The sequence below is a fragment of the Corvus cornix genome, chromosome 1 (assembly GCF_000738735.6).
Source record: "Corvus cornix cornix isolate S_Up_H32 chromosome 1, ASM73873v5, whole genome shotgun sequence".
In the NCBI taxonomy this organism is placed as follows: Eukaryota; Metazoa; Chordata; class Aves; order Passeriformes; family Corvidae; genus Corvus; species Corvus cornix.
The window spans coordinates 104,936,800-104,964,342 of NC_046332.1; the positions used below are offsets into that span (position 1 = coordinate 104,936,800).

General features: G+C 40.8%; 1 protein-coding gene across 3 annotated transcripts; it reads left to right on the forward strand.

Annotated features, from left to right (window-relative positions):
- Positions 1–23,993, forward strand: ZFX (zinc finger protein X-linked). 3 transcript variants are annotated; one of them, XM_039551681.1, is made up of 8 exons: positions 1–74; positions 5,817–5,905; positions 6,351–6,917; positions 15,658–15,807; positions 16,000–16,143; positions 16,234–16,368; positions 18,592–18,732; positions 20,163–23,993. In XM_039551681.1, exons 2-8 carry the CDS (start codon positions 5,845–5,847, stop codon positions 21,347–21,349), a joined length of 2,385 nt encoding a protein of 794 aa, XP_039407615.1. In that variant the 5' UTR covers positions 1–74; positions 5,817–5,844; the 3' UTR covers positions 21,350–23,993. The 3 variants fall into 3 exon arrangements, with proteins under 3 accessions (XP_039407615.1, XP_039407627.1, XP_039407621.1); XM_039551687.1 differs by lacking the exon at positions 1–74 and adding an exon at positions 207–283; XM_039551693.1 differs by lacking the exon at positions 15,658–15,807.
- Positions 23,994–27,543: the final 3,550 nt, after the last annotated feature.

Sequence of the window (27,543 nt, forward strand, 5' to 3'; positions counted from 1 at the left end):
GCCGCCGCCGCGCTCGGCCCAGTCGCGCTGAGAGAGGCCGCGCCGAGCGAGCGCCGCCGCCCGCCACCCGCACGGTAAGAGCCGCGGGCCGGGCCCTGCCGCCCGCCCGGCCCGGGCCTCCCCCTGCCCGCACAGGCCGCGGCGCAGGCCGCGAGGAGGCCGCAGCTAGGCCGCGCCAGGGCTCCGCCACAGGAGCGGGCCGCGGGCTCTGCGCCGGCGGGTTCCGCACGCCCGGCACGGCCCGGGGCGGCCGGGGAGGTGGTGTGAGGAACGCGGAGCGGAGGTGGGTGGCTGCGGGCCCGGGGGGAGGCGAGTGGGGCCGGTGAGGGGTCGCGGGCCCGGCCGGGGGGGGCTCGGAGGTGTCTGGAGGAGGAGACAAAATGGCGGCGCGCGGGGGGGGCGGAGGGCGCCGGCGCCATCTTGAATTAATCGCTCGCACAGCCGGGGCCCCGCGCGGGCCGGGCCGGGCGGGGCGGAGGAGCTTCGGGGCTCCGGCAGGGACCGCCCGCAGTCTCCACACCCTCCCCGCCTCCCGCTGCCACACTGCGAGGCACAGCGGAGCGAGGCGCGTTCCGGCCCGCGGCGGCTCCCTGCGCGGCCGCGCCGGGGCTGCCGGCCGGGTCCTCTCCTGCCCCGCCATCTCCTTCCTCTCCTCCGGCTGGGGATTCGGGCGGCGAGGGCTCGGCAGCGCCGGGAGCTCTCCCGCAGCCGCTTTCGCCCACTCGCCCCGTAAGCAGCCCCCTAATCCCCTTGGGGCCCCCCTTGGTGCTGGTTCAAAGGTGCGCCTGGGATCGGTCATTTCCCTAATTTACGTTTCGTTAAGAATTAGTTTATTTCCTTTAGAATTACTGTCGTCTGGTGCACAACATCCCAGTGAAATCTGGAGAAAACCCGTTTCTTTAACCGGTTTCTGCAAATACCCCACTACTGAACTACAACAAAGAGGGGAATGACTTGAGGGGGGTTTTTTACGGAATTGCAATGAAAACAGCAGCACTGATTCTCGTGCCAAAGCTGAGGGAGATGCATCAAGAAATTAGCAGCTGAATGATCGCATAGTTACATTAGTAACATCGTTTTTATTTTTCTATTTCTCCACCTAGTAATAACGAGGGTTATTTTCAAGGCAGGAGTTAAATCCTATAGGAGTATTTTTTTTTTTTTTTGCCTTTCGTGTGTGTGTGACCGAGAGCACTGTGCTTGTGTGTGCCTTGAGTCCCCCCCAAGTGGGTCACGTCAGGAGAGTTGTGACACTGCAGCAGTGGCGTGGACTGAGCCCAGAGCTGCCTCGGGAGCACCGCGAAGCCTCGGTGGCTCGGGGCTCTGACCCAATTGGGACATGCCAGGCGTGCCGCAATTTTTAATGGGATGCAGCAAGGCACGACGGGAATATGGTTGTGGCTGTACACTAAGTCATCCCAGCGTGGGTAGGGGCCAGCACTTGCACGTGGGGAACTTTGCTGTTTTATACCTTGATTTGTCAGAGTTTTGCTGCCTAGATATTTGGTTTAAGGCCTTATCGCAAATTAGGAGTAGGCAAAAGACTATGTTATGTATTTCTTTTTCACAATGATGACTTTTCTGAAGTTTCCCCTTTTTCTCCTTTTCCTTCCCCCCCCCCCCCCGCTTTTTTTTTTTAACATTTTTTGGTGAGAGCAGAGAAACGGAGAGTTTCTGTGGAATATTAAAGCTGTTTTAAGGAACTCTATTTTTAAAGTTGCTCCTTCTTTAAAACATGACAGCTTGTCTATTTCTTTTTATTTTATCTTGATTACCTTGCTAGGTCTATTGAGTCAAGGATCTGTAATGTTGCAGGACTAGTGCACTGTCTGCATTGCTTCTCTTGACTGATTGTTGTCACGATCATTTTTATTTTGGAATATTATTGCTAATATAGTAATACCATTTCTTCTATGAATATGTAATTTTCCATCTGTCCTTCGACTTGGAAATGTTACCTTGACTCACATCAAGCCAAAACCAGCCAAGTCTCTGAGTAAATAGGTAAAAATCAGTTTGTAAAAACTAACTGTATGGATGGAATTAAGTGTATTGCAGAGTTGTATTAGTTCTCAATCCATGTTAAGCTGGCATGTACCCAAGCCAAGTAAAAGGTGGAGATGCTTAGTTCTTTTCAGAGATATAAAATCTGATTCTGCGTGCCTCAGGTTTTTTTGTCACAGTGGTAGAAGAGTGTTACTGGATTTCCTGAGATTTGAACAAAGAGCCACATAGTTGAGAAGAAGTAAGTGTAGGGACATGGCTGGGCACATGCTTTTCTTTGAGAGGTTGGGTTCCCAAGCTGGAAGTGAAAAATTCATTCTGTTGGCTTCAGTGCCAGAACCGGGTCCTGAGGTAAGTGTCAGCTATAATGTTTTGGAAGGACTGAGAGGAGTTTCTGTCCTTTCTGAAATCTTGCAGGAAAATGAACTGCTGGAATTGCTTCTCAGCCTTTATGGTACGAGCTTGGGGTGCTTGCCAAGGAATTGAAGATGTTCACTGTGGTGCTTGCAAGAAGCAGCTCTGGTATTTCTCATGTCACGGAGCTGCTGGTGGTGCGCAGCCTTGTGGTGTTCCTTCCTTTGTGTGGCCTCATCTTGTGCCCCTGTGCTCGCCCTCTGCTCAGAGGAGTGAGCAGGAAGGAGCAGTGTTTTCTCATCTCCTGGTTAGAATGCTCAAACCTTGACGTGATTTCCGGAATCTTTTTGTATTTTTTTTTACTTCAACCGTAGACAAATTACTTCATGACTTTTTGGACTGCAGATTCTGATTTGGGCACTTTTATTATTTTAGGTAGTTCAGGTAATTCCTGTTTTAAATGCCTGCATCCTCTTCTGGTCCTCTCCTTGCAGCAAATTTCTATGGATGTGGGGCCTGTGCCCTTATAGAGCATGTTTAAACTCTTTATGGTCCTGCACAGGGGTAAGAATTGAGGTACATTGATGTGTTGGCTGGGTCTGGATGCAAAAGCACATTATGAGAAACGTTATTTAGTAAGAGATTCACTGAGTGAAAGCACCAAAGTTTCTTTCTACTCTGGAACAAGCACCAAAGCAAATATTGGTTGCCTTTTTAAGACTCATACTTGAAAGCCCATGTGCCCAGGAAGTGTCTTTGGTTTGTGTGGAGCCTCAGCCTTTGTTTCAAGCACGTTTTGTCAGTGTAGATGAGACCTGGCCAGTACCGAAGAGGCCAGAGTTACACAGTGTGCAGGTGGAGGGTGTGCTGGGCTGTTACTGCTGTGAAACTGGACCGCCTGAGCACCATGGGGACATTTTGGATTTAGCATCTGTTGCCTGGAATCCAGGCAGCAGCAAGAATAACAGAGAAGAGATGGTGTCAGTGGGCACTTCCAGGAAGATGGAAAGTAGTGATGGAGACCTGCATCTAATGGGTGAAGAGGATGGGGAGAAGGACAGTGAAGGAGTGCATCCCTCACAGAGACAGTGAGGAATTTAGGGAGAAGATAGGCTAGAGAAAGTACAGGCATGAATCATAAGAAGTAGGAATTTGTGGTGGTGATGGTCAGGTGGGTGGTGAAAGCAGGAAGCAGAGAAAACGAATGCCAGTTCTTCCAGTAGCTACTGGTGAACTGACGCTTCAGGCTGGTCAGGTCGCAGCAGATCAGAGGCTGATGTGTATGATAATACAGCTCTGAAAAGCACAGGCATGAAGGGCATCTGAACTCTTCAGAGAGTTCCATCTTCTTATATGTGTATTGTCTGAGGAGAGAGGCAGTTTTATTTCTGCCAACCCTTAGTCCCCCTTTGCCTCCTACCAAAAAAAAAAAATCTCCTAATTGCTGATACAATCTTTGCTACAAACTGATGAATAGCAGAGGTTTGTGTGAATGATGGGAGTGTACTGTAGTTAGAAGCTGGAGGGATGAAATGAGCAGATGAGGTAATGAACATGATATTGGTGCAGGCACACAAAAAGTTGGAAAAGAAGCAACAGAAGAGAAGAAACTAAACAGTGAAGGCAACACAAAATATGACAAGATGAACAGGAAGGACATTGGTAGTAGACTGGCTGGGTGTATACTGAATAGATGGAAGGAAAGCAGGGTATGAATAATTCTTGCTTGAATTACTGTATGGGATTTTGTTATTCTGCTCTTGTTTCTGTGGCATGGCAGAAGTTGATTGCCATCAGTCAAGCTATTTCTCGCATCTGAGGCTGAGAAACAGAGCCTTTTCTTCTGCTCTTGGTTGCAAACAAGCATTGGGTGAAGAGCTGTTCCTCTTAATAGTGGGCACTTCTGATGGAAGTGCTTGACAGTCAGAGTAATTGGAAGGCGATTTATGTCCAGTTGGATACCACAATGACTTGTTAGCACAGCTGTCTTTAAAATACAGAGGCCTTTCAGCTGAGCCTCACACAGATGCAGAACACCTCAGAAAATTATTAGTGTGCCACTGTTTTTTTTCCAATTCAATGTCTGGCTATACTTCTCCCTCAACTTCGGTAAGGGACGAGGTCCGAGTGACTGCACTGGAGTCTGGACAATGCCCCAAGGGAGAGTTCCAGAGGTGAAGAGTTGAGAAAATTTGAGCTAAAAAGTGGAGCAAGTTTAGAAAATACTTGTCCTAGATTATGGGTTTAGATTTGTGTTTTGGACTAGTTAATTTTTTCTTTTGTATAGCAGTTTCCCTGATAATGAATGTAAATGTTAGTTAATGTAATTTGGAAAGGTTATGATTCTTATGGAAACCTTGGGTAGAATCTTGATATTTTGTTTGTCTTTTGTGAAAGTCTCACAGAAATGGGGAGCTTTCTGCCTGTCACTGTGAGAAATGTTTGGAGGAAGAAAAATAACATCTTCCACTTTTACAGAAACACAAGCAGAAACGTGAAGGAACGTTGTTGCCTCTTGCTCGTTCTGCACTTAGGAAAGTAGTTGGACTTAAACTTGTACTACTCCCTTGCACTTATGTTAGACTGCATTTTACCTAACTAGGTTTGCCTGATCCTAACTGTAATGCACATATGTAAGCAGCAGAATTTAGATTGCAGTTTCACTTTTTTGCAAGTATTTTAACTTTGTGGTCTTGTTTGGTTCTTTCATTAAGAAGATTAAAATCCTAAGTCATTATGCATTGAAGAGATGTTGTTGATAATTCTGTTCAAAAATTTTGGTAGAACATGACATTTGGTAGTTTTCGAGAACTGACTTGTGATACTTACAGTACTTTGTCTTGGGGCAAGAATTTTGAAAATATTCACAGATCTAGGTTTGAAAACATATGATGTTATGCTCTGAAAGCAGTTTACATTGATGAATTCAGTTGCTGAAGTGACATAATAGTGAAGTCTTCATGACTGCCCAAGTATGAACATCAGGACATCAGAACTGGTGTGCATTTCAGATAGTGAGCTTTCTATGTTTAATTTGCCATATTGAGCCTTAATGGTTTGACAGTTCTGTATTCTTCCCCGTCCAATAGGGACTTGAGTATGAACTTGTCTAGGCTTTGTCTTAATTTCTTTTTTTTTTAAGATGATAAGGAAATTGTATTTTCACATTCCTTTATGAGCTGCTTCTGTGTTTGTGAAGCCATATGGTGTTGAGAAACGGACCCAGAATGTTGGCCCTCACACTCTTGTTCAGACACTGGGTGTTTGGTCATCCAGAGTAGTATTGCTGGAATCCCAGACTGAGGGACCCTGACTGAAATCTGGTTCGTCTTAAAGTCCATGAGGTGCTGTGTGTTAACTTCCATGCACCAAAAATTTCAGATTTTCAGTGCATAGGCAGAGGCAACCTTCTTCATCTAAATACAAGTGAAATAACCTTTCTTCTTTACCTTCTACAGACACTGTGACTGATGAGAGTTAAAGGCCATGGATGAAGATGGGCTTGAATTGCAGCCACATGAGCCAAATGCATTTTTTGATCCAACAGGTCTGTAAGGAGATAATATGTAGATGAGAGTGTTCACATTAGATGCAACTGACTGTTGTTTATTCTGCCTTTGCTTAGAAGTGCTGTGCTGCATCAATGCTTTTGTATAGAGTAGTTGCTTTTGAGTTTGGGTTGTTTTTATTACTCATAGCAATATGAATGAGCTACTGTTCTTTCAGTCAAGTAATAGTTGTTTGGGTATTGGGGGAGAGTCTAAAAATTGCAAATCTTTTCCAGGAGAGAAAATCTTGTTCATCTTAATTATGTTAGCATCTACTGAGGGCTTGCTTTATCTACCTATCTTAATAGCTCATATGCTGTTATGCCTGTTTTACTAAATTGTAGCGTAGTGTAAAAGTTGAAGTGAAACAAATAATTTCAATTATTAACCACCTCATGTGAGACAGTTTTACCATTGAAGTGCTATTTCAATTGTGTTTTTCAGGAGCTGATGCAGCACATATGGATGGAGATCAGATTGTTGTGGAAGTACAGGAAACAGTATTTGTTTCAGATGTAGTCGACTCAGATATAACTGTGCATAATTTTGTTCCTGATGATCCAGACTCTGTAGTAATCCAGGATGTCATTGAGGATGTTGTTATTGAGGATGTTCAGTGCCCAGATATCATGGAGGAGCCAGACGTGTCTGAAACAGTCATTATTCCTGAACAAGTGCTGGACACAGACGTAGCTGAAGAGGTTTCTTTGGCTCATTGCACTGTCCCAGATGATGTTTTAGCTTCTGACATAACAGCAGAGACAATGTCTATACCAGAACATGTACTGACAACTGAGTCAATGCATGTGCCCGAAGTTGGACACGTAGAACATGTAGTTCATGATAATGTTGAAGAAGCAGATATTGTCAATGATACTCTGGGAACAGATGTTGTTTCTGAGGAAGTCTTGGTGGCAGACTGTGCATCAGAGGCAGTGATCGATGCCAATGGAATCCCTGTGGAACATCAAGATGAGAAGGGCAACTGTGATGATTACCTTATGATTTCCTGTAAGTGTGTGGGTAAAGCCATCAAAGTTCTTATGATATGGGCTTGAAATATCTGAGGGAGGGCTTAAGACAATACCCGGAGCAGAGTTTCTGTGTTTATTATTGAAATGCAGATCTCACAAATGAACTCACATGGAGGGATTTTTAGGAACATACACCAGCTAAAAGTTCTGGTGAAGCTAATGGAGAGAAACACTGGCAAATGCACATCTGATCATAAATTATTTCTGTAGCAATTTACAGCATATGAACAAAAGAGTAAGAATTCCAGTAAACCAAATGCCATATACTTAATAAGAACTGAAAGAAAATTAATGTGACAATGTTTAAAAATGCTTATATGTCCAGGTTACTAAGGTGACTACCAAGACATTAAGGAAACAAAAATATTTCATGGAAAAGAAAGAGTAAAAAACTGTGGTTTCTGAAAATCCAGTCCTTGTCTTGTTTTTTTGCTAAACCCCTGCCTCTTGCACCCCAGTTATTGTTGGATACAGACAACAATATGGTTTTCTTTGCTGTTAGGATGTGTTTTCTTCTCTTGATTAAGCAAAGGACAGAGAGATGCAGCTAACAAAAAGAGTAGCTATTGCTGCTCATAACTGGGAAGTGAATATCTTAATCTCCCTTAGGAACAGTGGCACAATGCATTTGAATTGTATTTCAAAAGACTTAAATAGAGGGTGGAGAAAAATAGAGCATATCATCAATCCTTTTTCTACTGAGGATATCCATTTGTGTGTGAACTAGAGCTTACTCTAAGTATGTTACTTATTATAGTGATTACTCAGTGCAGCACCTAGGAACATCACAGTGTCACTGCTGAACATTTATTTATTGTAGAAATAGAAAAGCCTTGTTAGGCTGGTTTGTTTAATTGCCATTTCAGGCACTTCAGTTTTGTGTGGTGTTAAACAATTCCATCGATGAGGTGTACTTCGTGCTCTGCTTCAATTACCTTTTTTCTTTTTTGGTTTTTTCCTTTTTTTTCTCCCTTTTTTCCCTTCTTTACTTTTGGACACATTTTTGAAATGTATAATAACTTGTTTTAATTTTATGTTCTGTACTTACGAATTTTAATGTTGCTTCTCCTTACCTAGGATCACTGCATTTCTTAATTTATCATCTCTTGAGTTCCTTGAGTAACCTTGTTGCAGCCATGTTTTGAGTTTATATGAGGTACAGTTAATTCTCTATTATCTGGGAAAACAATGAAGTGGGATAATGCAAAATATGGATAACACAAAATATTGTAAATTAAACTGCAGGATTGTACTGAGGTGAAATAGGTCAGGGGATCTGTTCTGAGATTGTATTGATCCAGACTGATAAATGCACTCTTGTCTAGTGTGGTGCAGATAAAACTTTCTGATTCTGGGCCCAAGTTAAATCAGATGAAAGCAGCTCAGATGCTTCTGCACCTGCTGCATGGTTAGACAACAAACTGGATAATCTGCCTATGGATAGTTGAAGTCTGATGCTGGTGGTGATCCTCACGTCTTCCATATCCCTGACTGTAGCTCTTCAAGGCGCTGTTGCTCCTGTCTGTGCTCACTCCTGTGCAGGTTTTCCTCCTGCAGCAGAGCAGGGCCTCTGGGGCTGCTGCCGTCGAGCACTCTGCAAACCATGCCTGTGTAAATGCACATGAGAGGGATGGGTGGATGTGTGTCCTGTTCATCACTGGCAGTGGCTGAATGAGGACAGAATGTCTTGGTAGAGGCCATTTTGGATGATCCCTACCTAGCTGGGAAGTCTTCTTAGATGTGCCAGTTGTCAACAAGTGGTGACTGGCAGGAAACACAGGAATTTAGTTGTCACTTGTGCTGGGATACTCTCTGTTTTCAGTCATGTATTTCTGCAGTTTCATACTTTATTATTAAAGATTCTTGTAATGTACTTTGTTTAGATTCAGAACCTTAAATAAGCCAGCATTTAAAATAATCGTTACCCTACAAAATATGCATTCTTTGTGTTTAATGTTCTACAGTTCATTTTAGAGGGAAGTCCCTACTACCACCTACTGTGTTTAAAGCCTGCATAACAAGTTCTTCTGGTTGTGAAGGCAGAGTCTGGTGCTTTTCCATCAAGTAAAGGCTGTCTTGCCAAACAGTTTCTTTGTTGTATGAAAAATATTATTCGAATTAATTTTTTTTTTTTTTTTTTTTTGTTTGCATCAGCAGTGGAGGTGTTCACTGATCTGATGCCTGCCTCAGTTCTTCAGTTGAACTTAGTTTTAAAAGGTGGTCACATCAGCCAATCCTGTTTTGGATTTTTCATCCCAGCTTGTAAATTTGTATTTGCTTCTGGCAAACCTCCCTGAACTGCAGGGGCAGATGTTGGAATGTAATCTTGTCTGCCATTACAGTAGCCAAATGTTGCTGCTTCCCAGATCTGGGAGCTAGACTGTGTTCTTCAGAATGCCTTTGCCTGTCTTATTTTAGATAGGCATTTGAAAAGCAGGGGATGACACTTCATTTTCTTTCTGTCATAGGTTTCTCTGTCTGTTTTCTTCAGTGGAAGCTGTTGTCAAAATCTTTTTGTTTTTTCCAATTTTGTAGCTCTCTTTAAGCATTTCCATTTTTGTTCCTAATGAGCTGAGTATACATAGATTTTCTTAAGATCATTTTCTTAGCTTTTTCCTGAAAATACGTGATTTGAAATGACTAATCTATGTGTACTTTTAAAAAATATTGTGTTTCTGCCTTCTTTCTTGGTTTCAGACTGGTTTGTCTTTTGAAAGAATACAGTTCTGTGGGTTTAATTCTGTGACTGTGCTTAAATGAACTCAGTATTTTAATACTTCTTTTCCCAGTTAGATTTAATTCAGCTTTGGCATTAATATGCCTTTGCTTTCTTCATTTTCAAGATAATGTTTCTTGGCGCAGCTTTATATCACCAGTTACTTTTTGATGTACTTAAGTTTTTTCTTGGATACTTTGTCTTTGCCCTCAAGATTCATTTTTGTTCCATGATAGATTTGGGGCACATGAGCAGAACAGAATCAGATATTCATTCAACTAAGAATGCAAACCTACTAGTTAGTAGCTTGAGAAAGATGCAAGGAGGTTCAAGAAATCTTTTTTTTTTTTTTTCTTTTACATATTCCATAACAAGCCAGTTCATGAGTTGAGTCAGGAAAGTATAAATTGTGCTGTGACTCACACTGGTACTAATTGTTTGGTAGCTTGGAAAATCATTTTTCCATAAGTGAAACAGTAGTGGTGAGATTAACTGGTGTTTGTCAAAATAAAGCAAACATCTTGCATTTACTAACCAAGGAAAGCAGTGCCCTGTGCCTGGCAATAAGATGGAAATTGAGATTTCTTTTTTTTTTCATCTGATTTCATTCCATTTGGCAAAGATAGACACCTTCTCTGGCATTAACTGATTCTATAAGATGAAAAGTTGCATTGTGATATACTCTTATCGCAGTAAAAATTGTGAGGCGCAAAAGTTTGACAAGAGGAGTCTGGAAAAAGTGAAGGGCAGCCTCACAAGGCTTAAACTGCAGCATTAAGAATTTAAATATTGGCAAATATGGCAGCTGTGTTATATCCATCCATCCATCCATCCATCCATCTATCCATCCATCCATCCATCCATCCATCCATCGCCTTGCTTTTCTCTGAGTTAGACATGTCTCTTGTTTGTTTTATCTGAATTAACACATTTCATTACAGGAATCAGAACCCAGGGTAACTCAGAGAGAGAGAAAGGTTTCACCTAGGCCTATGAAAATCAATCTTTTTTTTTGTCCTTGTTGGATGTTTAAGTTGAAAGCAATGGATCTGATGAAGAAGCCATGAGGTTCATGCTTTTCCTTTGGGCCACCCGGTAGCCTTTGAGTCAAGAAAGCAAAATGCTTTTAATTGCTGTCTTAGCATAAATATCTCTCTCTTTTCCCCTGGAGGTTGCTAAAGATGCAGGAAATCACATTTTTCTTTCTCAGAGGCAGAACTTGCTGCCATGCCTATGTCTGACCACTGGAGTGGCACCAACAGTTTTGCAGCTCAGGCTGCTCAGGAGGCTGCCATGAGAGGTGATGGAAATAAGAGTTACCTTGAGTGATGTCTCAGAGCTGTGGCAGAGGACAAGAAGGACAGGTGTTAGATCCCAGTTTGGAGCTCAGGAATTGCACCTCTACTAGATTACTACCCTGGAGGGACCTTTAAATGCATAGGATATACTCATGTGTAAAGGATTAAAATGAAAATAGAGCAGATTTCTCTTTTCTCACAGATTAGGAAACCTGGTTTGCCATTCAAGAAGTAACTGTATGGTAAAAATAACTTCTTCAGTGGACTAGGAATTGTCTGCTGTTGAATGAAGTAGATGTTTCTATCACAAATAACTGAACAAAGTCAGGGGAATACAGAATGCTTTTAATCTATTTTAGAGAGAATAGTTAGTAATGGCCTTTTTCATTAAGAATGCTTAAATAGGGTTGTTTATTTTGTAAGCAGACAAGTATCCCATGATACACATTTTTTAGCAGCTAAGAGAACCATTTGGGAACATAAAGGCTGACATAATAGATGATTCTTGTCTAATTGCTCCATTGACACATTTTTAAGATCTGTTAAACTGGTATAGGGAGACTTTTCCTTAGGCTGTTTGTTTGGTGTGTTTTTTAGCAATGAGCAGTGGGTCCTTGAAAAAGATGGAAGGTATCTTTGTGCTTAAGTGAATTTTATTTTTTTACAATCCTTTTATTTTCATAATTATTCCCATGTAGAGGAGAAATGGTAGGAAAGAATAAATAGTTACAGAATCCATTAAAAATAACGGCAGTTGTATTTGCATTTTTAAATTAGAAGTTAAACACTATAAGGGTACAAAGTCTTTATCTGCCTATCCATCAAATATTTGATACAAAAAGCTAAAAACAACATTTTGGGGAAGATGTATGTATTACAGTTAAACAAAAGATGGGTCTATTTAAGCAAATCAGGATCTTGGCTTAACATTTATGCTTCTGTATGGGGAAACTGACTCCAACAGTGTTTTAAATATAGGGTTATTATCAATGCATAGGAGCTTGTTTCTGTCCCAAAAATGCCGTTGGACATGTTTTAATAGAAGGGTAGAGATACTGGAGATAATTATTCTTTGGATGTTACTAGTTTATTATATGATTTTAAAAATTAAATTTAGTATTTTCTAGGAAACAAATGCTGTCATTGTGATAGAACACATGGAATCTGTTGTTATTGTTGCCTGTATCTTTTATTTCTTTGCTTTATTCTTTATTCCTTATTCCTTTTTTTACCTGTTGGTCTCTTCTTGTAGATTTCCTTGGAAGTGGTAACTAGACAGGTTTTAAATATGCCACTTCTTACATGTTGTGTGACAACTTTTCTCATCTGTTTGTGCTTTTAGTAACAATCGTAGCATTATTTTTATATGGAAGCAATTATTGAAGTATTGGAGAAGCACATACTTATTTAATTGTTTCTTGCAGCTCATGGTATGCAAAGAGCAGGCTGCTCTAATCAGTGACGTCTGTGAAGAATCTTGGCAAACAAACCATAGACTGCATTCTTGTAATTAATGTAAAATAATACTGTGTCTAGTAATTTTTCTTTTTTTTTTTTTTAACTCTGAGATTTAGTCTGTATCCACTTGTTTACTGAATTAAAGCTACCAGCTAGTATAGGGGGGGGAAAAATCCAGACATTTAAAGTTTGTAGTGTCCAGTTCATATCTGATAAAATGGAGGCACAAGGTATGACAGCACTGGAGTAATGCTAGCCTGAACTTTTTTTCTAGCATGTGACTTGTGATTAGTTTAGTAATGCTCAGTGGCTCTACTTAAAAGGAAGTGGTCTCTTAGAAGCTTAACTAATTCTTTTAAGTAACTTTTTTGTTGTTGTTGTTAATGTCAAAGAGGAGCAATATGAGAGAGTATCAGCAATAGATGGTGATTTGTGGGACCCCTCGATGGGCTACAAATTTGAATAAAAAATTAATATCATCAGAGTTCCAACTTCAAACACTGATCAGTCAAGTATTTTGGAATATAATTTTCTCTGGTTGAGAGACTGAGCTACATGGAGAATGCAGAAACATTGGGCAAATGTTAAATAGAAAGCAAATTTCATAAAATGCTGCCAGAGCATCAGTGCATCAGTATAAATAAATGCTTGTGTAGCCATAGGACAAAATACCTTGGAAATGGTACTTTCTGTAATAGATACCCATTCTCTTTCACCTTGTTTGTCTTTTCCTTTGATTTTTATCTTTTTTCCTGTCTTTTTCTTTCCACCCTATTTTTCATCCTGTTACCTGTTTGTTACTATACTGCAAATATTACTGCTTGTCAAGCCCATCAGGGACTTCAGTTTTTAAATTATTACCACCTGTCAAGAGTGAATTTTTTTCATTTTGAATGAGAAAAGTTGGCCTCATACCGCCTACGCATCAATTTCCTTACAGTTTAAATGGCTCTGTTAAATAAATATTTAAACCGGTTGTTGTATTTTTAAAACAATGTTGGATATAAAGGGAATTCAGGGATAAACAAACTCTAAATTGTGTAACAATTTTTTTATTATGTTTGATAAAATAATACTTTTAATCTTGGAGAACTTATTTCAAAGCATAAATAGAGCATGTTTTTAAGACTTAGAATTCTTCTGTTGTGTGAAAGTTATCAATGGATACTTCCATATATAAATGGAAGTAAAAAGTCTGGTTTGGTTAAAAGAAATGGGTCTGTTTCACATCATGCACATAGGTTTGTTTTCCCTCTGATTGACTCAGCCGTGATTTTCCTTCCTTGTGGGTATGTTCCAGCATCAGTTGATCTTGGTGGCAGACTTCCCTTTCGGCTTCAGAGGTGTAAAGTCAGTCTACACTGATTTGAAAGCCTTCCAAATACATGTGCCTGACACTGGAAACAACCGAGTTAAGGGAGAACAACTACATAAAAGTACTGTAGGAAGAAAAGCAAGTTTTCTTTTTTGTCAGAGTTCCAATGACATTTGGTATATCATGGATATGACAAAGAAGTCACGGAAGTCTGTAACTGAATATAGACACTGTGGAGCTACATTGTTAATGTGATTCAAAAGAACATCTTAAGGTTTTTACTTCTAAATGCTTTGGGGTCTCAGCTACAAGACGTTATGTTGTCCCGTGACACAAAGTAATTTTTAAAACATCCTACTGCTTGAAACAATCTGTACGGTGGCCACTGATCATGAACTTGGCATTTGAGCATTTAATGTTTTTTTCTGCTGTTCTTTTGGTGAGGAGAGAGACAGATGAATTTATGTTAGTGGTTTATAATTTATTGTTGTTCATATTTTTTGTGAGTAATGATGCCTGATTGAGAAACTGTACTTAAATACAGTTGTGTTTGATACATGAGACAGAACATGTGATAGTTTATCTAATTCAAAGGCTAATTTATTGACTTCGTGGCAGGAAAATAACAGTAATAACATTTTTAGCTTTTTTTTAAGTATGTATTAAAATAAATATAAGAATGCTGAGTTTCTGAGTAGTAAAGCTATGATTTATTTATGAGGGTAGTTCAATAAGTGCTAGTAAAGTAAGCATACTTTGTGAAGTCTTTGATATGTGCTAGGCATGGTAGTTGAAAATTCTTCACCATTTATAGGGCAGTTCTTAGACTTTTATTGCAAATTCCATGTCTTGTCATGAACTGAAGTCATGCATGACTCTAAGGGAGTGACAGTGAAGTCACAAATTACAAAAGTATTCTGTAATGTTAAGAATTCTTAAATAATCTCAACACTGGAGAAACTTCTGGGGCTTCTGAAAATTGGAAGATTCTCCTAAGGTCTTGAGATGCTGGATTTGATTTTTGTGAATGCATACTTAACTATTTTTTTCTTGAAAATCTCTTCTTGGTAAAGTAAGAAGGGGAGAGGTGCCCATGTACAGTAATGCCTCAAAAATCAAGTGTGTTCCTCATAAAGCTGGTTGTCAGCCATGGGTATGTGGGAGCCTGGGCAAGTTCTGGCAGTTCAGGCTGGAGTGTGGTGCAGGTGCCCTTCTGGAGGTGGGAGAGCAAAGTCTGGGAGTACACAGGGCTGCAGCAGGAATGCAGGGCCCTGTCAGGAGGGGCACCGTGGACAGGTTTCCGGTGCTGCAGTGGCAGGTCAGCGCTCAGGCGCTGTGCTCCGCCTCCAGCTGTGGAGGCCATGAGGAGAGTGGAGGGGTTTCTTCCTGGAGGTGCCGTGCAGGTTTCCTCTCCAGCAGCTGAAAAGGCATCAGTACCAGTGCTTTGCAGGGAACCAGGTCTGACAGGCAGCAGTAGTACCACTTGCATTAGAGACAGGGTTAAGCAACAGATAATGCTTTTGAAAAGAACAGTTAATAGGTTATTAGTTGCGAAGGAGAAAGCATTTAAAACTGCGAATAGGTGAAATTGTGCCGTAGAGTGAAGTAGTGATGTGTACTTTCTTCCTACCATCATCTTGCTGTAGATCACAGTTTCCTTATTAGCATTGCCTGGTGTGGTGCTCGTGCTTCTAGTTTTGTCACTGTAGCATTCTTGCACTTCCCCCTTAACTAGAAGATAATAGCTTGAATTTATTTTTGTGTTTACTGTCACTGTTCTCAAGGATATGAAAAAAAAATTAATGGGTAGGTTCTTTATCACAACTTTTTAATTTTAAACTGCTTCCGAATTTGAGTAATAAATTAATAAAGTCTTTCATATATGTCTGTCTGCATATGACTGGGTAATTGTAATAACTTGTTTTTGTAGTGGATGATGCTGGTAAGATAGAACACGAAGGTTCTGCTGAAATTACCATGGAAGCAGAGTCAGAAAGTGGCTCTTGTAAAGTGGATGGCATTTGTCCAGAAGTCATCAAGGTCTATATATTCAAAGCAGATCCTGGAGAAGACGATTTAGGTAAAATACACTTGTTTGAGAATACTCCGACCTGACACTTGAAATTTTGCATGAGATTGTGGTTTCTCTCAAGTGGTCTGTAAAGACCTATGAGTATGGTACCAAAGAGTGACAAACTTCCAGTTTTTTGTGGTTTAGCATAGATTTTGGTCAAGTGTATTTAAAATATTTTGCTCTGGTCTTCCTAATTAGGGGGCACAGTAGACATTGTGGAGAGCGAGCCAGAGAATGACCACGCAGTTGGATTGCTCGATCAAAATAGCAGTATTCGTATTCCAAGGGAGAAAATGGTTTACATGACTGTAAATGATTCTCAGCATGAAGACGAAGACTTAAGTAAGTAGGTGGCTTTCCTTTGGGAACAGGGATTTTCACTTTCAGCAGTGCAACATTCCTATAATTTCTTTTTACTTCTCTTTCTCTTAGATGTTGCAGAAATAGCTGATGAGGTTTATATGGAAGTGATTGTAGGAGAGGAGGACGCGGCAGCCGCCCATGAACAGCAAATCGATGACACTGAAATTAAAACTTTCATGCCCATAGCTTGGGCAGCAGCTTATGGTAAGTAGTACTCAAAAGAATTATTCATGGTGACACTGCAGCAAAGTGTCAGGGATTGGTTTTTGGAGGGTAGTGTTGAGTATTTGTGCTTTTGTGTTTGTTTTTAGAGCTTTAGTTTAAGAATGGTTTCTTAGCATAATGAGCCTTAAAAAGAAAGAAAGAGGGAAGCTGTAAGGCAGGCTTCTTTTTGCTCCTATTTAACAGGTATTTTCCTTCATACTTTCATGATGTAAAAGGGGAAATACATGAACTTCCAGCTAAAAAATTATATCTCAAGTACATCTGTTCCTCATAGTTTTAGGACACAGTGAGAGCTGGCTTTGGAGTAGAACTGAGTATTTTTATTTGGTGGGGGGAGCAAAAAAAGGCAAGTGGGAATATGTAAGATTCAGTGTAGCAGTGAAAAGCAACACGGGGCTCTAGCTTTATTTAAGTGCTTTCTAGAAGGATCATATATATATGCGATTTCACTAATGTCAATAATTAATTGATTAATGAAAAGAAGTTGGAGGGAAACATGTTAAAATTGTAGCAGAAGCCCTTGAGAGTATTTCCAGCATGCAGGACCTGGTATCTGAACACCAACTGGTGCACAAACTGATTTCCAAAACTTTTGTAAGCTTAAGACCACAATTTCATCTGGAAAAAAATGTTTCCGTATTGCCCTACTGCCCCTTTCTCCTTCTAAACAAAGCAAGGGGGTAGAGGACAAAGCTTATGTGTCTGCATGATGTGGATTGTGGTGATGGTGCCAGCAGACAGTTGTGCTGGGAGTACAGTGGGGGCTGGAATCTTGGACATAAATCAGGAAGGGCAAGATCTCAGGGAGCAGTGTGTTTAAAAGTTACATAGGGGATGGGTGGTAGAGCACCCGAAGCCTTATCTTAGGCCATATACTGGTGAACACAGTTGGAGTGAGAAGGAAATGACATAAGCCAGTCTGAGTGGGAATTAAAAATGAAACTGAGTGAACATGAAACAAGTTATGTACTAAGCATTCAGTGATTTTGGAGAAGGGGGAGAAAATGAGCAGAATGTATTAAAAACAGTGAGATGGAATTGAAAGGAGAATTTAAGAATGCAGGAAACAGGGGAGTGGTTCCATTGTCCAGAGTAAGCAACCTAGCGTGCAGGGTGAGAGATGGTGGGGACAGGGAGAAATTAAGCATGAAGGCCTGAAAATGGCAGAGGAACACTTGAGCTACCATATAGATGAGACTCTTCAGGCTCTGCACATGCTTTTGCCTGGCTCTGAGTCTCCTTACATTAATCATGAATACTAATTCTCAGCACTCTCATATGAAAGGAACAGCTGTTGAGCATCTTGCACTTTCTTCCACTTGAGTCTTCCTATCTTATTTGTGTGCTTTGCTTTCACTAGGGAATGTTGGCTTTTATTGATTCAAGTAAATACTTGACCACAACATTTATGATTGAAGTTTACTTATGCCCTTGAATCACCAATGTTAAACTGATTGCCAGTAAATACCTTCTCAAATGTAATTGTAATTTTCATGTTTGTTTTACATACAGTGATACCATTTGTGTATTAAACACAAAGCTCTGTGAGGCAAAGACTGTTTCCTCCTTTCTGTTACACAACACTGAGCATGCTCTTTGTTCCCAGTAGAAAGAATTTGTAAGTGCTAAAGCATCAGGTGTATAAGTAGTGTGCGCTTTGTGTGCCACTTTATGGGCTGTGCAGAAGGATTCTTTGATTGCAGCTCCAGTTCAGAAACTTGGTGTGTGACAGACTTCAGTCAGGTGAATTCAGACATATAGAAGTGAATGAGAACTCACACACAAATGTGTTTCAGGACTGAGAAGAAAATCGGGCACAGTAAATATTGTGATATGCTATTATATATACTAATGTTAAACATTTTGGGTATAATTAGCAACCAAAGAGATGCAAAAAATGCTGCATTTGAAGGAGAATTCTCTATGTAATGGAAAGCCATTAATTCCTGTACATTATGTACTCCTGTAAAATTAGGATAACAAAGCTAATGCTCATAATACCAAACATAATTCCTAAGTTACATAGTGAGACATTTTGCAGCTTGTGCTGTACATGATTACAGTTTGATTAAATGTCCAGATAATAGTTCATCATTTCTGTTGCTACCATTGTAGAATTTGTGCTCGAATTACCTGTAGTGTTGGTAGGTAACTTTTAAACTTAGTTGGTAGGTAATAAATTTTAAACTTATTGCTTGGTAGGTAATAATAATGATGGCATCGAAAGTCGGAATGGCACTGCAAGTGCTCTTTTGCACATAGATGAGTCATCTGGACTTGGGAGACTGGCCAAGCAAAAACCAAAGAAGAAGAGGAGACCTGAGTCCAGACAGTATCAGACAGGTGAGTATGTGGTGCCTGGCTCTACTCTCATTCCTCCAGGTGCTTGCCCATAAACAGATGCATGTGGAGTGTCTTGTAAAAAGAGGGATTTGGGGAATTACTTGGTTGACAACACTTCTGCTTTATAAATGAGTGCATATTTTATTTTACAAATTTTAAATACATGGGTAATTTGGATTGTGGCAGGTGTTTTAATGGAAACCATCTCTGACATAGGAAAAAGTCAGTATTACAGCAAAAGCTTAGAAACCTGCATACTTAACTTGCCACACCAGTTTTAATGTTTAATGTAACTTTTTTAAAGGTGATGTTAGATAAACAGTGTTCTGTAATAGTGCCTTTTAAAAACCCTTTTTGTCTTTATTGAAAATACATAGAAGAATGCATTTCATTATGTCAGCTCAGTAGGTAGCTGAAAAGTCTGAGCACTGTATATTAATGTTCAGTAGTGTAACTTCTATACCCTTTTCTGTTTTAATGGTGAAATAAAATTGTCTTGATGTTTGTGCCTATCTTTTTCCTTTCATCTGTAAGAACGTAGGTTCTCTATGGCAAAATTTGGTTTCTGCTGTTACTGCATTACAGTCAGAATATTTATTTGGTTTGATAAAGTTAAAAAACCACACAGCTGTTTTCCTTAGTAGCCTTGCCTTAAATAATGCTAAAAGTTTCCTTCCAAATCATGACTTAACTGTAGGAGTTCTGTTTTGTTTAGCCCTGAGTTAGTAAACTGTGTAGGTTAAAGTTCTATTTCCAGCTAGTCAGTTCTCCTTATAAAACATTTTTGGGAAAGACAGCTTTTTTAACGTGCTTAGGCAAATTCAGGGTAAACAAACCAGACTGATGAGTGCAAATAATTTCCAAAGCTTTAAGGTTTCTGTGTGTGAAACATGTTCTTACTGATTCCTGCTTGGTACCTCTTCAGATTGTAGCTGTGACAGATGGCATAAGAAGGAGGTGTTAGTTTGGGGGCATCTGAATAGCAGTCAGCGGTAGGTGATTAAACTGCCAGATTAAACTTTTATCTGCAGATTTGTGGAGAGTCAAGAGAAGATCATGTGCTTTGCTTACTAGATGATATTCAGTTTAACAAGCTGGCTGCTGTTCTTTGCACCAGCCATTGGTTTCTGCGTGTATTTAATGTGTGAACTCAGTCAGAATTCTTCAAAACAGAATTATTTGAGGTCAAGAACATCTTTGGTTGTCTCCATCAAAAAACAGTGTTTCCTTTCTCTTAGTAATAAAAATGAGTGAAAGTAGTAATTCCCTCAGTTTCTTCTGCCTAACTCAGTAACAAGCTTCTTTATTGTATAGTAAAATGTATGTATCCCATCTTACTCAACAATTCATCTTATTGTTAACACCTGACATTTATTGAAGTGTAGTTTTGTTGTATAATATTGATAAAGGGTTTTTTTGTTGTTTTTCAGCAATAATCATTGGCCCTGATGGTCATCCATTGACAGTCTATCCCTGCATGATTTGTGGAAAGAAATTTAAATCCAGAGGTTTCTTGAAAAGGCACATGAAAAACCACCCGGAGCACCTTCTTACTAAGAAGAAATACAGATGTACAGACTGTGATTACACTACGAATAAAAAAATAAGTTTACATAACCACTTGGAGAGTCATAAGCTGACCAACAAAACAGAAAAGCTTATTGAATGCGATGAGTGTGGGAAAACCTTCTCTCATGCAGGAACTTTATTTACTCACAAGAGGGTGCACAGGGACAAAGGAGTTAATAAAATGCACAAGTGCAAATTCTGCGATTATGAGACAGCAGAACAAGGGTTACTGAGTCACCACCTTTTGGCTGTCCACAGCAAGAACTTTCCTCACATTTGCGTGGAGTGTGGCAAAGGGTTTCGCCATCCGTCGGAGCTCAAGAAGCACATGCGGATCCACACTGGTGAGAAGCCCTACCAGTGCCAATATTGTGAATACCGATCTGCCGACTCTTCCAACTTGAAAACCCACGTAAAGACTAAACACAGTAAGGAAACGCCGTTGAAGTGTGATATTTGTTTCCAGACTTTTTCAGATACCAAAGAGCTACAGCAGCATACGCTTATGCATCAAGAAAGTAAAACACATCAGTGTTTGCATTGTGACCATAAGAGCTCAAACTCGAGTGATCTGAAACGACACATAATTTCAGTCCACACAAAAGACTATCCTCATAAGTGTGATATGTGTGATAAAGGCTTTCACAGGCCTTCAGAACTGAAAAAACACGTGGCGGCTCACAAGGGTAAAAAATTGCACCAATGCAGACATTGTGACTTTAAAATTGCAGATCCGTTCATTCTGAGTCGCCACATACTCTCAGTTCACACAAAGGATCTTCCATTCAGGTGCAAGAGATGTAGAAAGGGCTTTAGGCAACAAAACGAGCTGAAAAAACACATGAAAACACACAGTGGCAGGAAAGTTTATCAGTGTGAGTACTGTGAGTATAGCACTACAGACGCCTCAGGCTTCAAACGGCACGTGATTTCCATTCACACAAAAGACTACCCTCACCGGTGTGAGTATTGCAAGAAAGGGTTCCGAAGGCCTTCAGAGAAGAACCAGCACATTATGCGACATCATAAAGATGTTGGGCTGCCTTAAAGTCTCTTTCACAGACTTATGGCTGGAATTATAAAGGAAATTTGCCTTTCAGGCAGTTAGCTTATTTTAAAGCCAATCACCTGCGATCACACACACACAAAAAAAAAAAAACCCACAAAAAAAATACTGTGCATTTGATTTGTTGCTGTATAAAAATAGGATTATTGCTTCTAGTTGACTTTTATACCTTTTGTTCAATAGCGTGTTCTGAATTCTATTCAGTTTGTTTAATAAATGAAGAAAAGATGGCAACAATAAAGTTGCATTTAATAAAGTAAACCCTGTCTCTTACTGAATTTTTCAACCGTATAGTTTATTTAAGTATATTTATCTTACTGACCTCGTTGATACTCACAGTGTCCATGTTAATGCAGTTTTGTCGTGAATTTTAAAAATACGAAATTTCTCTTGATAAAATTGTCAGAGGTGTGTATAAAATGGGGAATTGTCATGTTGACAGTAAAGTCACTAGGGCCCACCTGATTGTCTTGTTTTAACTATACAGACTTCGTGGCAGGTTAACTATTTTCTGGTTGAGGAGTTACAAGTCTCGCTTCGTGTTTTCATTCTGGTTTCAGAAAGAAAAATACGTTAAAAATGGTTTGGGGCTGTTTTTATCTTTCCTGGGCAAATTTTAAAGTATGTGCAAATACTACATTTATTGTTCTGTGCTTCTTTGTCTTTGAAAGGTTTTGTGTGTTACAAAAGAGTTGGGTTTTTTCCGCTTTACTCCTGTCAGTGTTGGAAATGTAAAATACTCTTACTCTGTTTGCAGAGTTAACAATACATCACAACTGTCTGTATGTGCTGGTAAACGTACCTCAAACTTTATGCTTTATGTATGTTGGTATTTCTTTGAAAGAGCAATTTGTGGTTCAAGTCACATTTTTATTGTTAGTTGTTCAAGAATAAAATTTAAGACCAAGAGATGCCTCGATTTTGGAAACCAGATATTTACAGTGAGAGCTTAAGAAGGGAATGGAGCGGAGCAGATGAATTCATAAGGAGTAGAGATGTTGTAACGTAGATATCCTTAATAAGAAAAGTAAGTTATGAAAGATGCAGTTGTTACTAAATTGAATGTTTTTCCTGAGCCATTAGTAGCTGTGTTCAGCTGCTGTTTATTAATTAGTACAGTATCCAGAATTAACCCAGTTCTTTTAATCTGTTTATAAACAGCTGGGAGAATATTACAATTATTAGATGCAATTTTGCCACCTGAAGACTATTATAAAGTAGCACCATATCATTTGCTAATTGCTGTGTAAATGTACCAAGCACAAAAGTCATGTACTTTAACAGCAACCGTGGAGCAAAAAACCCAAACCATTTTAATTACAGGCCAGATTTTAGGACTTAGCCCTGCTCCCCTTGCTCAAATTCCCACCCCAGCCACTGTTTCATGATGGATTGCAGAATTCAGTCCTGGCTGCCTGCCAGATTAGGATGGATTTGTAACCAACAATTCACTAATGGAAAGGCTTCAGAGCCTGGGCCAGTGTTAATTCCTGTTTCTAGGCAGGTGAACTTCCAATTGAATCAAACAGGAATTATAGTGGTGGTTTTAAGTCTGGGGTGATAGGAGAGACAAAGGTTTCCTTTTTGGATGTGCATCTTCTAGGCCTTTTGTATTTTGTCTTGTTACCGAGTCCTGCCCCTACTGCTCATCCCTCCTGTCTCACTGTAAGCTGAAATTCTTGTCTGTAGTGTGCAGTTCAGGAGAGCCCAATGCCATGTCACTGCCTGTGTTGTAGGATGGTTTGTTCTTTCTTTGCCTGCTTGCAGTGCCCCCACACTTGCCCGGTGTGCTCTTGTGTAATATTGCTACTAGCGGGCCGTGACCCTTTAGCGTGTGATACCTGGCTGTGCTGCATTGTGCCTTCCTTGAAATCCCCACTGAAGCCAGTGGATTTCCTACATGGCCGTAGTGTCCGTTGCCTGCTGATGCCAAACCAGATGCAGTAAAACCCAGCAGAGATTCTCACTCGCTTCTTGCAAAGTACCCGCCTGTGACTACTTTTTTTTCCTCTCTTACGTTCAAGCATTTTCTAACTGGAAACCTGGAAAGTGTACAAAATCTGCATAAATTCCCATAGCAGTGCTGAGGATTTTAGCCACTTTGAACTTTATTTTTTTAAATAAGCTGAAAGACAAAGAACACAATTTTACGCATTTTCTTTCTCTTACGTAGCCTGGAATCATACACACTTTTTTTTTTTTTTTTTTTTTTAAAAGCACAATGTTGAAACTTTTTTTTTATAATTAAGGGTTTGGTCAAGTGGATTTTGTAAAATGTATTTGTCTGTATAAAGAGAAAATGAAATTATAGCTATTGTTAATGTACTGACATTAGTTACAGGTTAGTTTTAATTCTTAAATAATTTGCTTAGCAAATGCTATAAAATGGATGTTTCAGTTTAATGTTTAAAAAAGGTACAGATTTTTACAAGGACATAATATAAATTATTGTTCTGTAGAAAATACCCTGTTAAATATTGTATACGTCCTTCCCTCTGTACACTTTGTAAAAAAGACAAAAGAAAAAAACAAAATACATAGAACCATATAGGGATGTGTGACATTATTGTAATTGTGTACTTGATAATAACGTGAAAAAATAAAATTCAAAATATTTTCCTTTTAATGAACGTTTAGTCTATTTGATGCCAGTTCTGAGATGGAGCCTTGTTCTGAGGGACACGGTCATCTGCACTTTAACTTCCCTTCTGCTCCCTGCTCTTCGGCTCATTTTGTGTTGTACTGGGGTGGGGTAGTTCAGTCCCTGCTGTGGCTGAAACGTTCCTTTACCTGGAAGTCTGCAAAAGTGAAAGGGATGGTGGGTCTTCGAAATCCATTTTAATGCCTGGTTTTATATTAAAGAATTCATGTCTGATAAACTTCTTATAATGCCTTTGTGTTTTTCAGCAAGGTGGTTACCTACTAAGTGCTACTACACTGTCCCAAAATGCCTCACCAGACCTTGAAACAAATGAGGGGCACTGCTGTTGTTGGGACTGATTAAATGTTTCCTGGTGCCTCTTTTGCCACGTGAGCCCCAGCAGGAGCCCTGCTCCCTCCCTTCCAGCTGGGATGGGTGAGCACGATGCAGCTCAGGCAGGGAGGATACCTGAGCTGGGCCTCTGCCCGCCCTCACTGCCCTGCCCAGCTTTTTCCCCCGCGGCTCCCGGTGCAGGGCAGGCAGTGGCCGGCTGGGGATTGTGGTTGTTATCCCCACTGCTCTCCGAATGCCTCAGCCCAGTTAAATTCATCTGGGCTGGTGGGAGCTCCTTCGGCAATGGTCTGTCTGGCACAGGCCATCCCACGCCGACAGCGCGCGTCACCCAGCGCCAGCCCGCTGGTCCCACGATGGCAGAGGTGCTGCTGGGTGTCACTGCCCTCTGTCTGCACCTGCCTTCCAAGGGAGGAGGTGGCGTGTCTGCTGGCCCAGATACCTTCAGGACATTCACACCAGTTGATTCACTCTCACTGGTACCTTTAGGAAATGCTGACTTACTCCTCATCTCAGTTCAGCCCCACTGGCATTGGGCAACTCTTCACAGTAAGAATCTGTCACACTGCATAGCCAGCAATCTCCCTTTGATTTGGTTTGGGCTTTTGTTTCCTCCATCTACCTCGTGTTCCTCAACCACTCATCATGAAACTCTACCTTGAGTACCAGAGACATTCAGGGCACTGGAGAAGAAATGCACCCAATTCTGGCTGCTGTGAGGAAGGGCCAAGAGCAGTTATACCAGCTCTAGGCTCCTGCAGACTAGCAAATCTGCCCCCTCTAGGATCTCCCCTTCTTCCTCCTGGATTTCCTTAGCTGTGGAAGTCTCACTGCTCTGCTGAAGGATCCTCCACCTGCCCAGGTGCCTGCAGCCCACATGGGTGATCTCCCCCTCGCTGGGACACAGTAGCAAAGGCACCCAGAGCCTGGATGCCAACCTGAGAGTTCTTTGACAGCCTTACTTGCAAGCCAAAAGGCTGTGTCACTAATTAGGAAAATAAGCAGGGTAACAGCTCACTGCAGTTCCCTGGCTTGTTAAAGTAATAATTAAAACTAAATAATATATTATTAATAGGAAATACAATTAGTACATTAATAATTATGACAGGTAGAAAGCTGACCAAGGAGGGGCTGACTGGAACCAATAAGGAAGTGAGTAGAGGGGTCAGGGGTGAAAAAGTGGTTGTTGATACAAAAACCTTTGATTCAGTTTTTGGGAAGTTTGAAGAGGGGGTTGGTTGATTAGGCTTCCTTGAAGTGCTGAGGCAGAAAAGGCAAATGTTTTGATAGTTTATTCTTTTATAAAAGTAGCATAAGTATCAAATAAGGCTGAGGATGGTTTTTTCCAGACCTGTGGCAATCAAGAATGCCGTTAATTTCTACAGGTGGAGAGCATTTAAAAACTACAAGCACAGGTGGTTCAGAGGCCATGTACCACACAGGGTTTTGTAATATTTACTGGAAATCCACAGATTTGGAAAAAATCTGGAAAAAAGCTTGAGACTCAGCACAAGCCCAGGCAAAATCAGGATAAAGAATTATGGCTGTTAGAACCAAGTAAAGAAGGGAACATGAAAAGAGTTAAACACAACAAACACATCCCATATTTTAGTTAGAGCACGTATGCCCTAGCTTTGAACAAACTCCTCCAGAGCTGTGGTAGTGCAGGGTCATGTGCTGGGCTGTCCCTGGTGTGACAGCACAACTCTCCAGAGCCAAGCCCCTTGTACCACCACTGCTCACCCCTGCTCTGCCTCTTGCCTTGTTTTCTGCTGTGGTTTAACCAGTGTTGGAGCTTCACTTTACCCAGCTCCACAGTGGAGCCAAGGGTGGGGTGTCAACAGCTTCAGACAGGCGATTCCCATTGTGGTGCTTGTCTTCCCTCACCTCCTGGCTGGGGGATGTCTGTCAGACCCACTGCCCTGAGACGCCAATGCCCCTGTGCTGGTCAGGGGCTAAGGAGCCTGAGTGAGTCTATTTTGAGGAGCCAAGTGCTTGAGATCAGGTTTTTGATTGAAAAACTTGTGCTCTGTAATCAAAGCCCAAAACAGGTCACCAGAAAGCACCAGCCCCAAAGAGAGCATTTTCAACAGGGACCACAGAGGTGTTCCTGCCCTAGGAAGCAGAAAGCCACATTTTGAGATTTTTAAACTAAAGTCTAGCAGGTTGGCTAGAAGCTAAAAGGACAACCTACAAGCACAGTGTCAGACAGGGTCCGAAAGTCCCACCTTGTCCTATTTAGATTTCTTGGTCTTAGTTCAGTTGCTCACATCCAGGCACAAAAGCCACCTGTGACTGATTGTCTTGGGATTGCCAGGTGCTGCACAGGGCCTGAGGGGAATCTATGCATGATGGTGTGTCCAGAAACAAGTACAGGTGAAAAGACACTTCATGACATACAAAAGAAGGACATAACACAGACTTGATTTTTCTCTTGCACTGGCATGAGATTTTTTTGTTAAGTCTGATACTGTAAAGTTAGCTCTAAGAAAACTGGGACATATTTTGTTTGACACAGCCCAGGAAAACAAAGAATGCTAGGATTGTATCCATTTGAAAGGATGAATCATAATTAACAAGCCCTCACAGGTACAGAAGCTGGGATGTTACAGCCAGTCAAATGACTGGCAGAGGCAGAGAATGCTAAGAATAAAGAAGTGCTTGAAACCAGGAAAGTTAGTATATATTTTCTATATTTATTCTATTTTAAAATGTAATTATGGTATCATTAATACCACTTTGCCTATCTATCATGGCCCCACTAAGACAGCACTTTAGTTTCCTTACTTCTTAGTCTTTTAATGCAGCAGTTTTGCTGAAAAGTTTCTGGCATGTCTGGCACAGAGCAATGTGAATTCTCTGTGGGTAGTCAGAGCAACGCCAACACTTGTCCAGACTCACTGAGCTCCTTTGCAGCAATACCCAAAGCTGTCACCGCACTGGACAGCTGACCAGTATCACAATAAACCTAACATGGATGCAGGAGAAAATATCCCACAGCCCAAGATTGCCATGCAAAAGATCTTCCTGTAGTACAACAAACACCTTGCAAAAAGCCCCCAGCAAGCCAGGGTGGCAATACCATCTCATGATCACTGCAGCGCAAGGGGAGCCCTGACTGTCCTCTTTTTAGAGCAGCTTGGGGCTCAGGGCTGACACCACAAATTCAGATGCTTCACATGGG

Bases quoted from the DNA above. Each gene is read 5' to 3' on its own strand.
- ZFX (XM_039551681.1), top strand. From the start codon at position 5,845: ATGGATGAAGATGGGCTTGAATTGCAGCCACATGAGCCAAATGCATTT. The intron at 6,918-15,657 runs GTAAGTGTGTGG...TTGTTTTTGTAG, and splicing joins TGATTACCTTATGATTTCCT to TGGATGATGCTGGTAAGATA. The intron at 16,369-18,591 runs GTAAGTAGTACT...ATTGCTTGGTAG, and splicing joins AGCTTGGGCAGCAGCTTATG to GTAATAATAATGATGGCATC.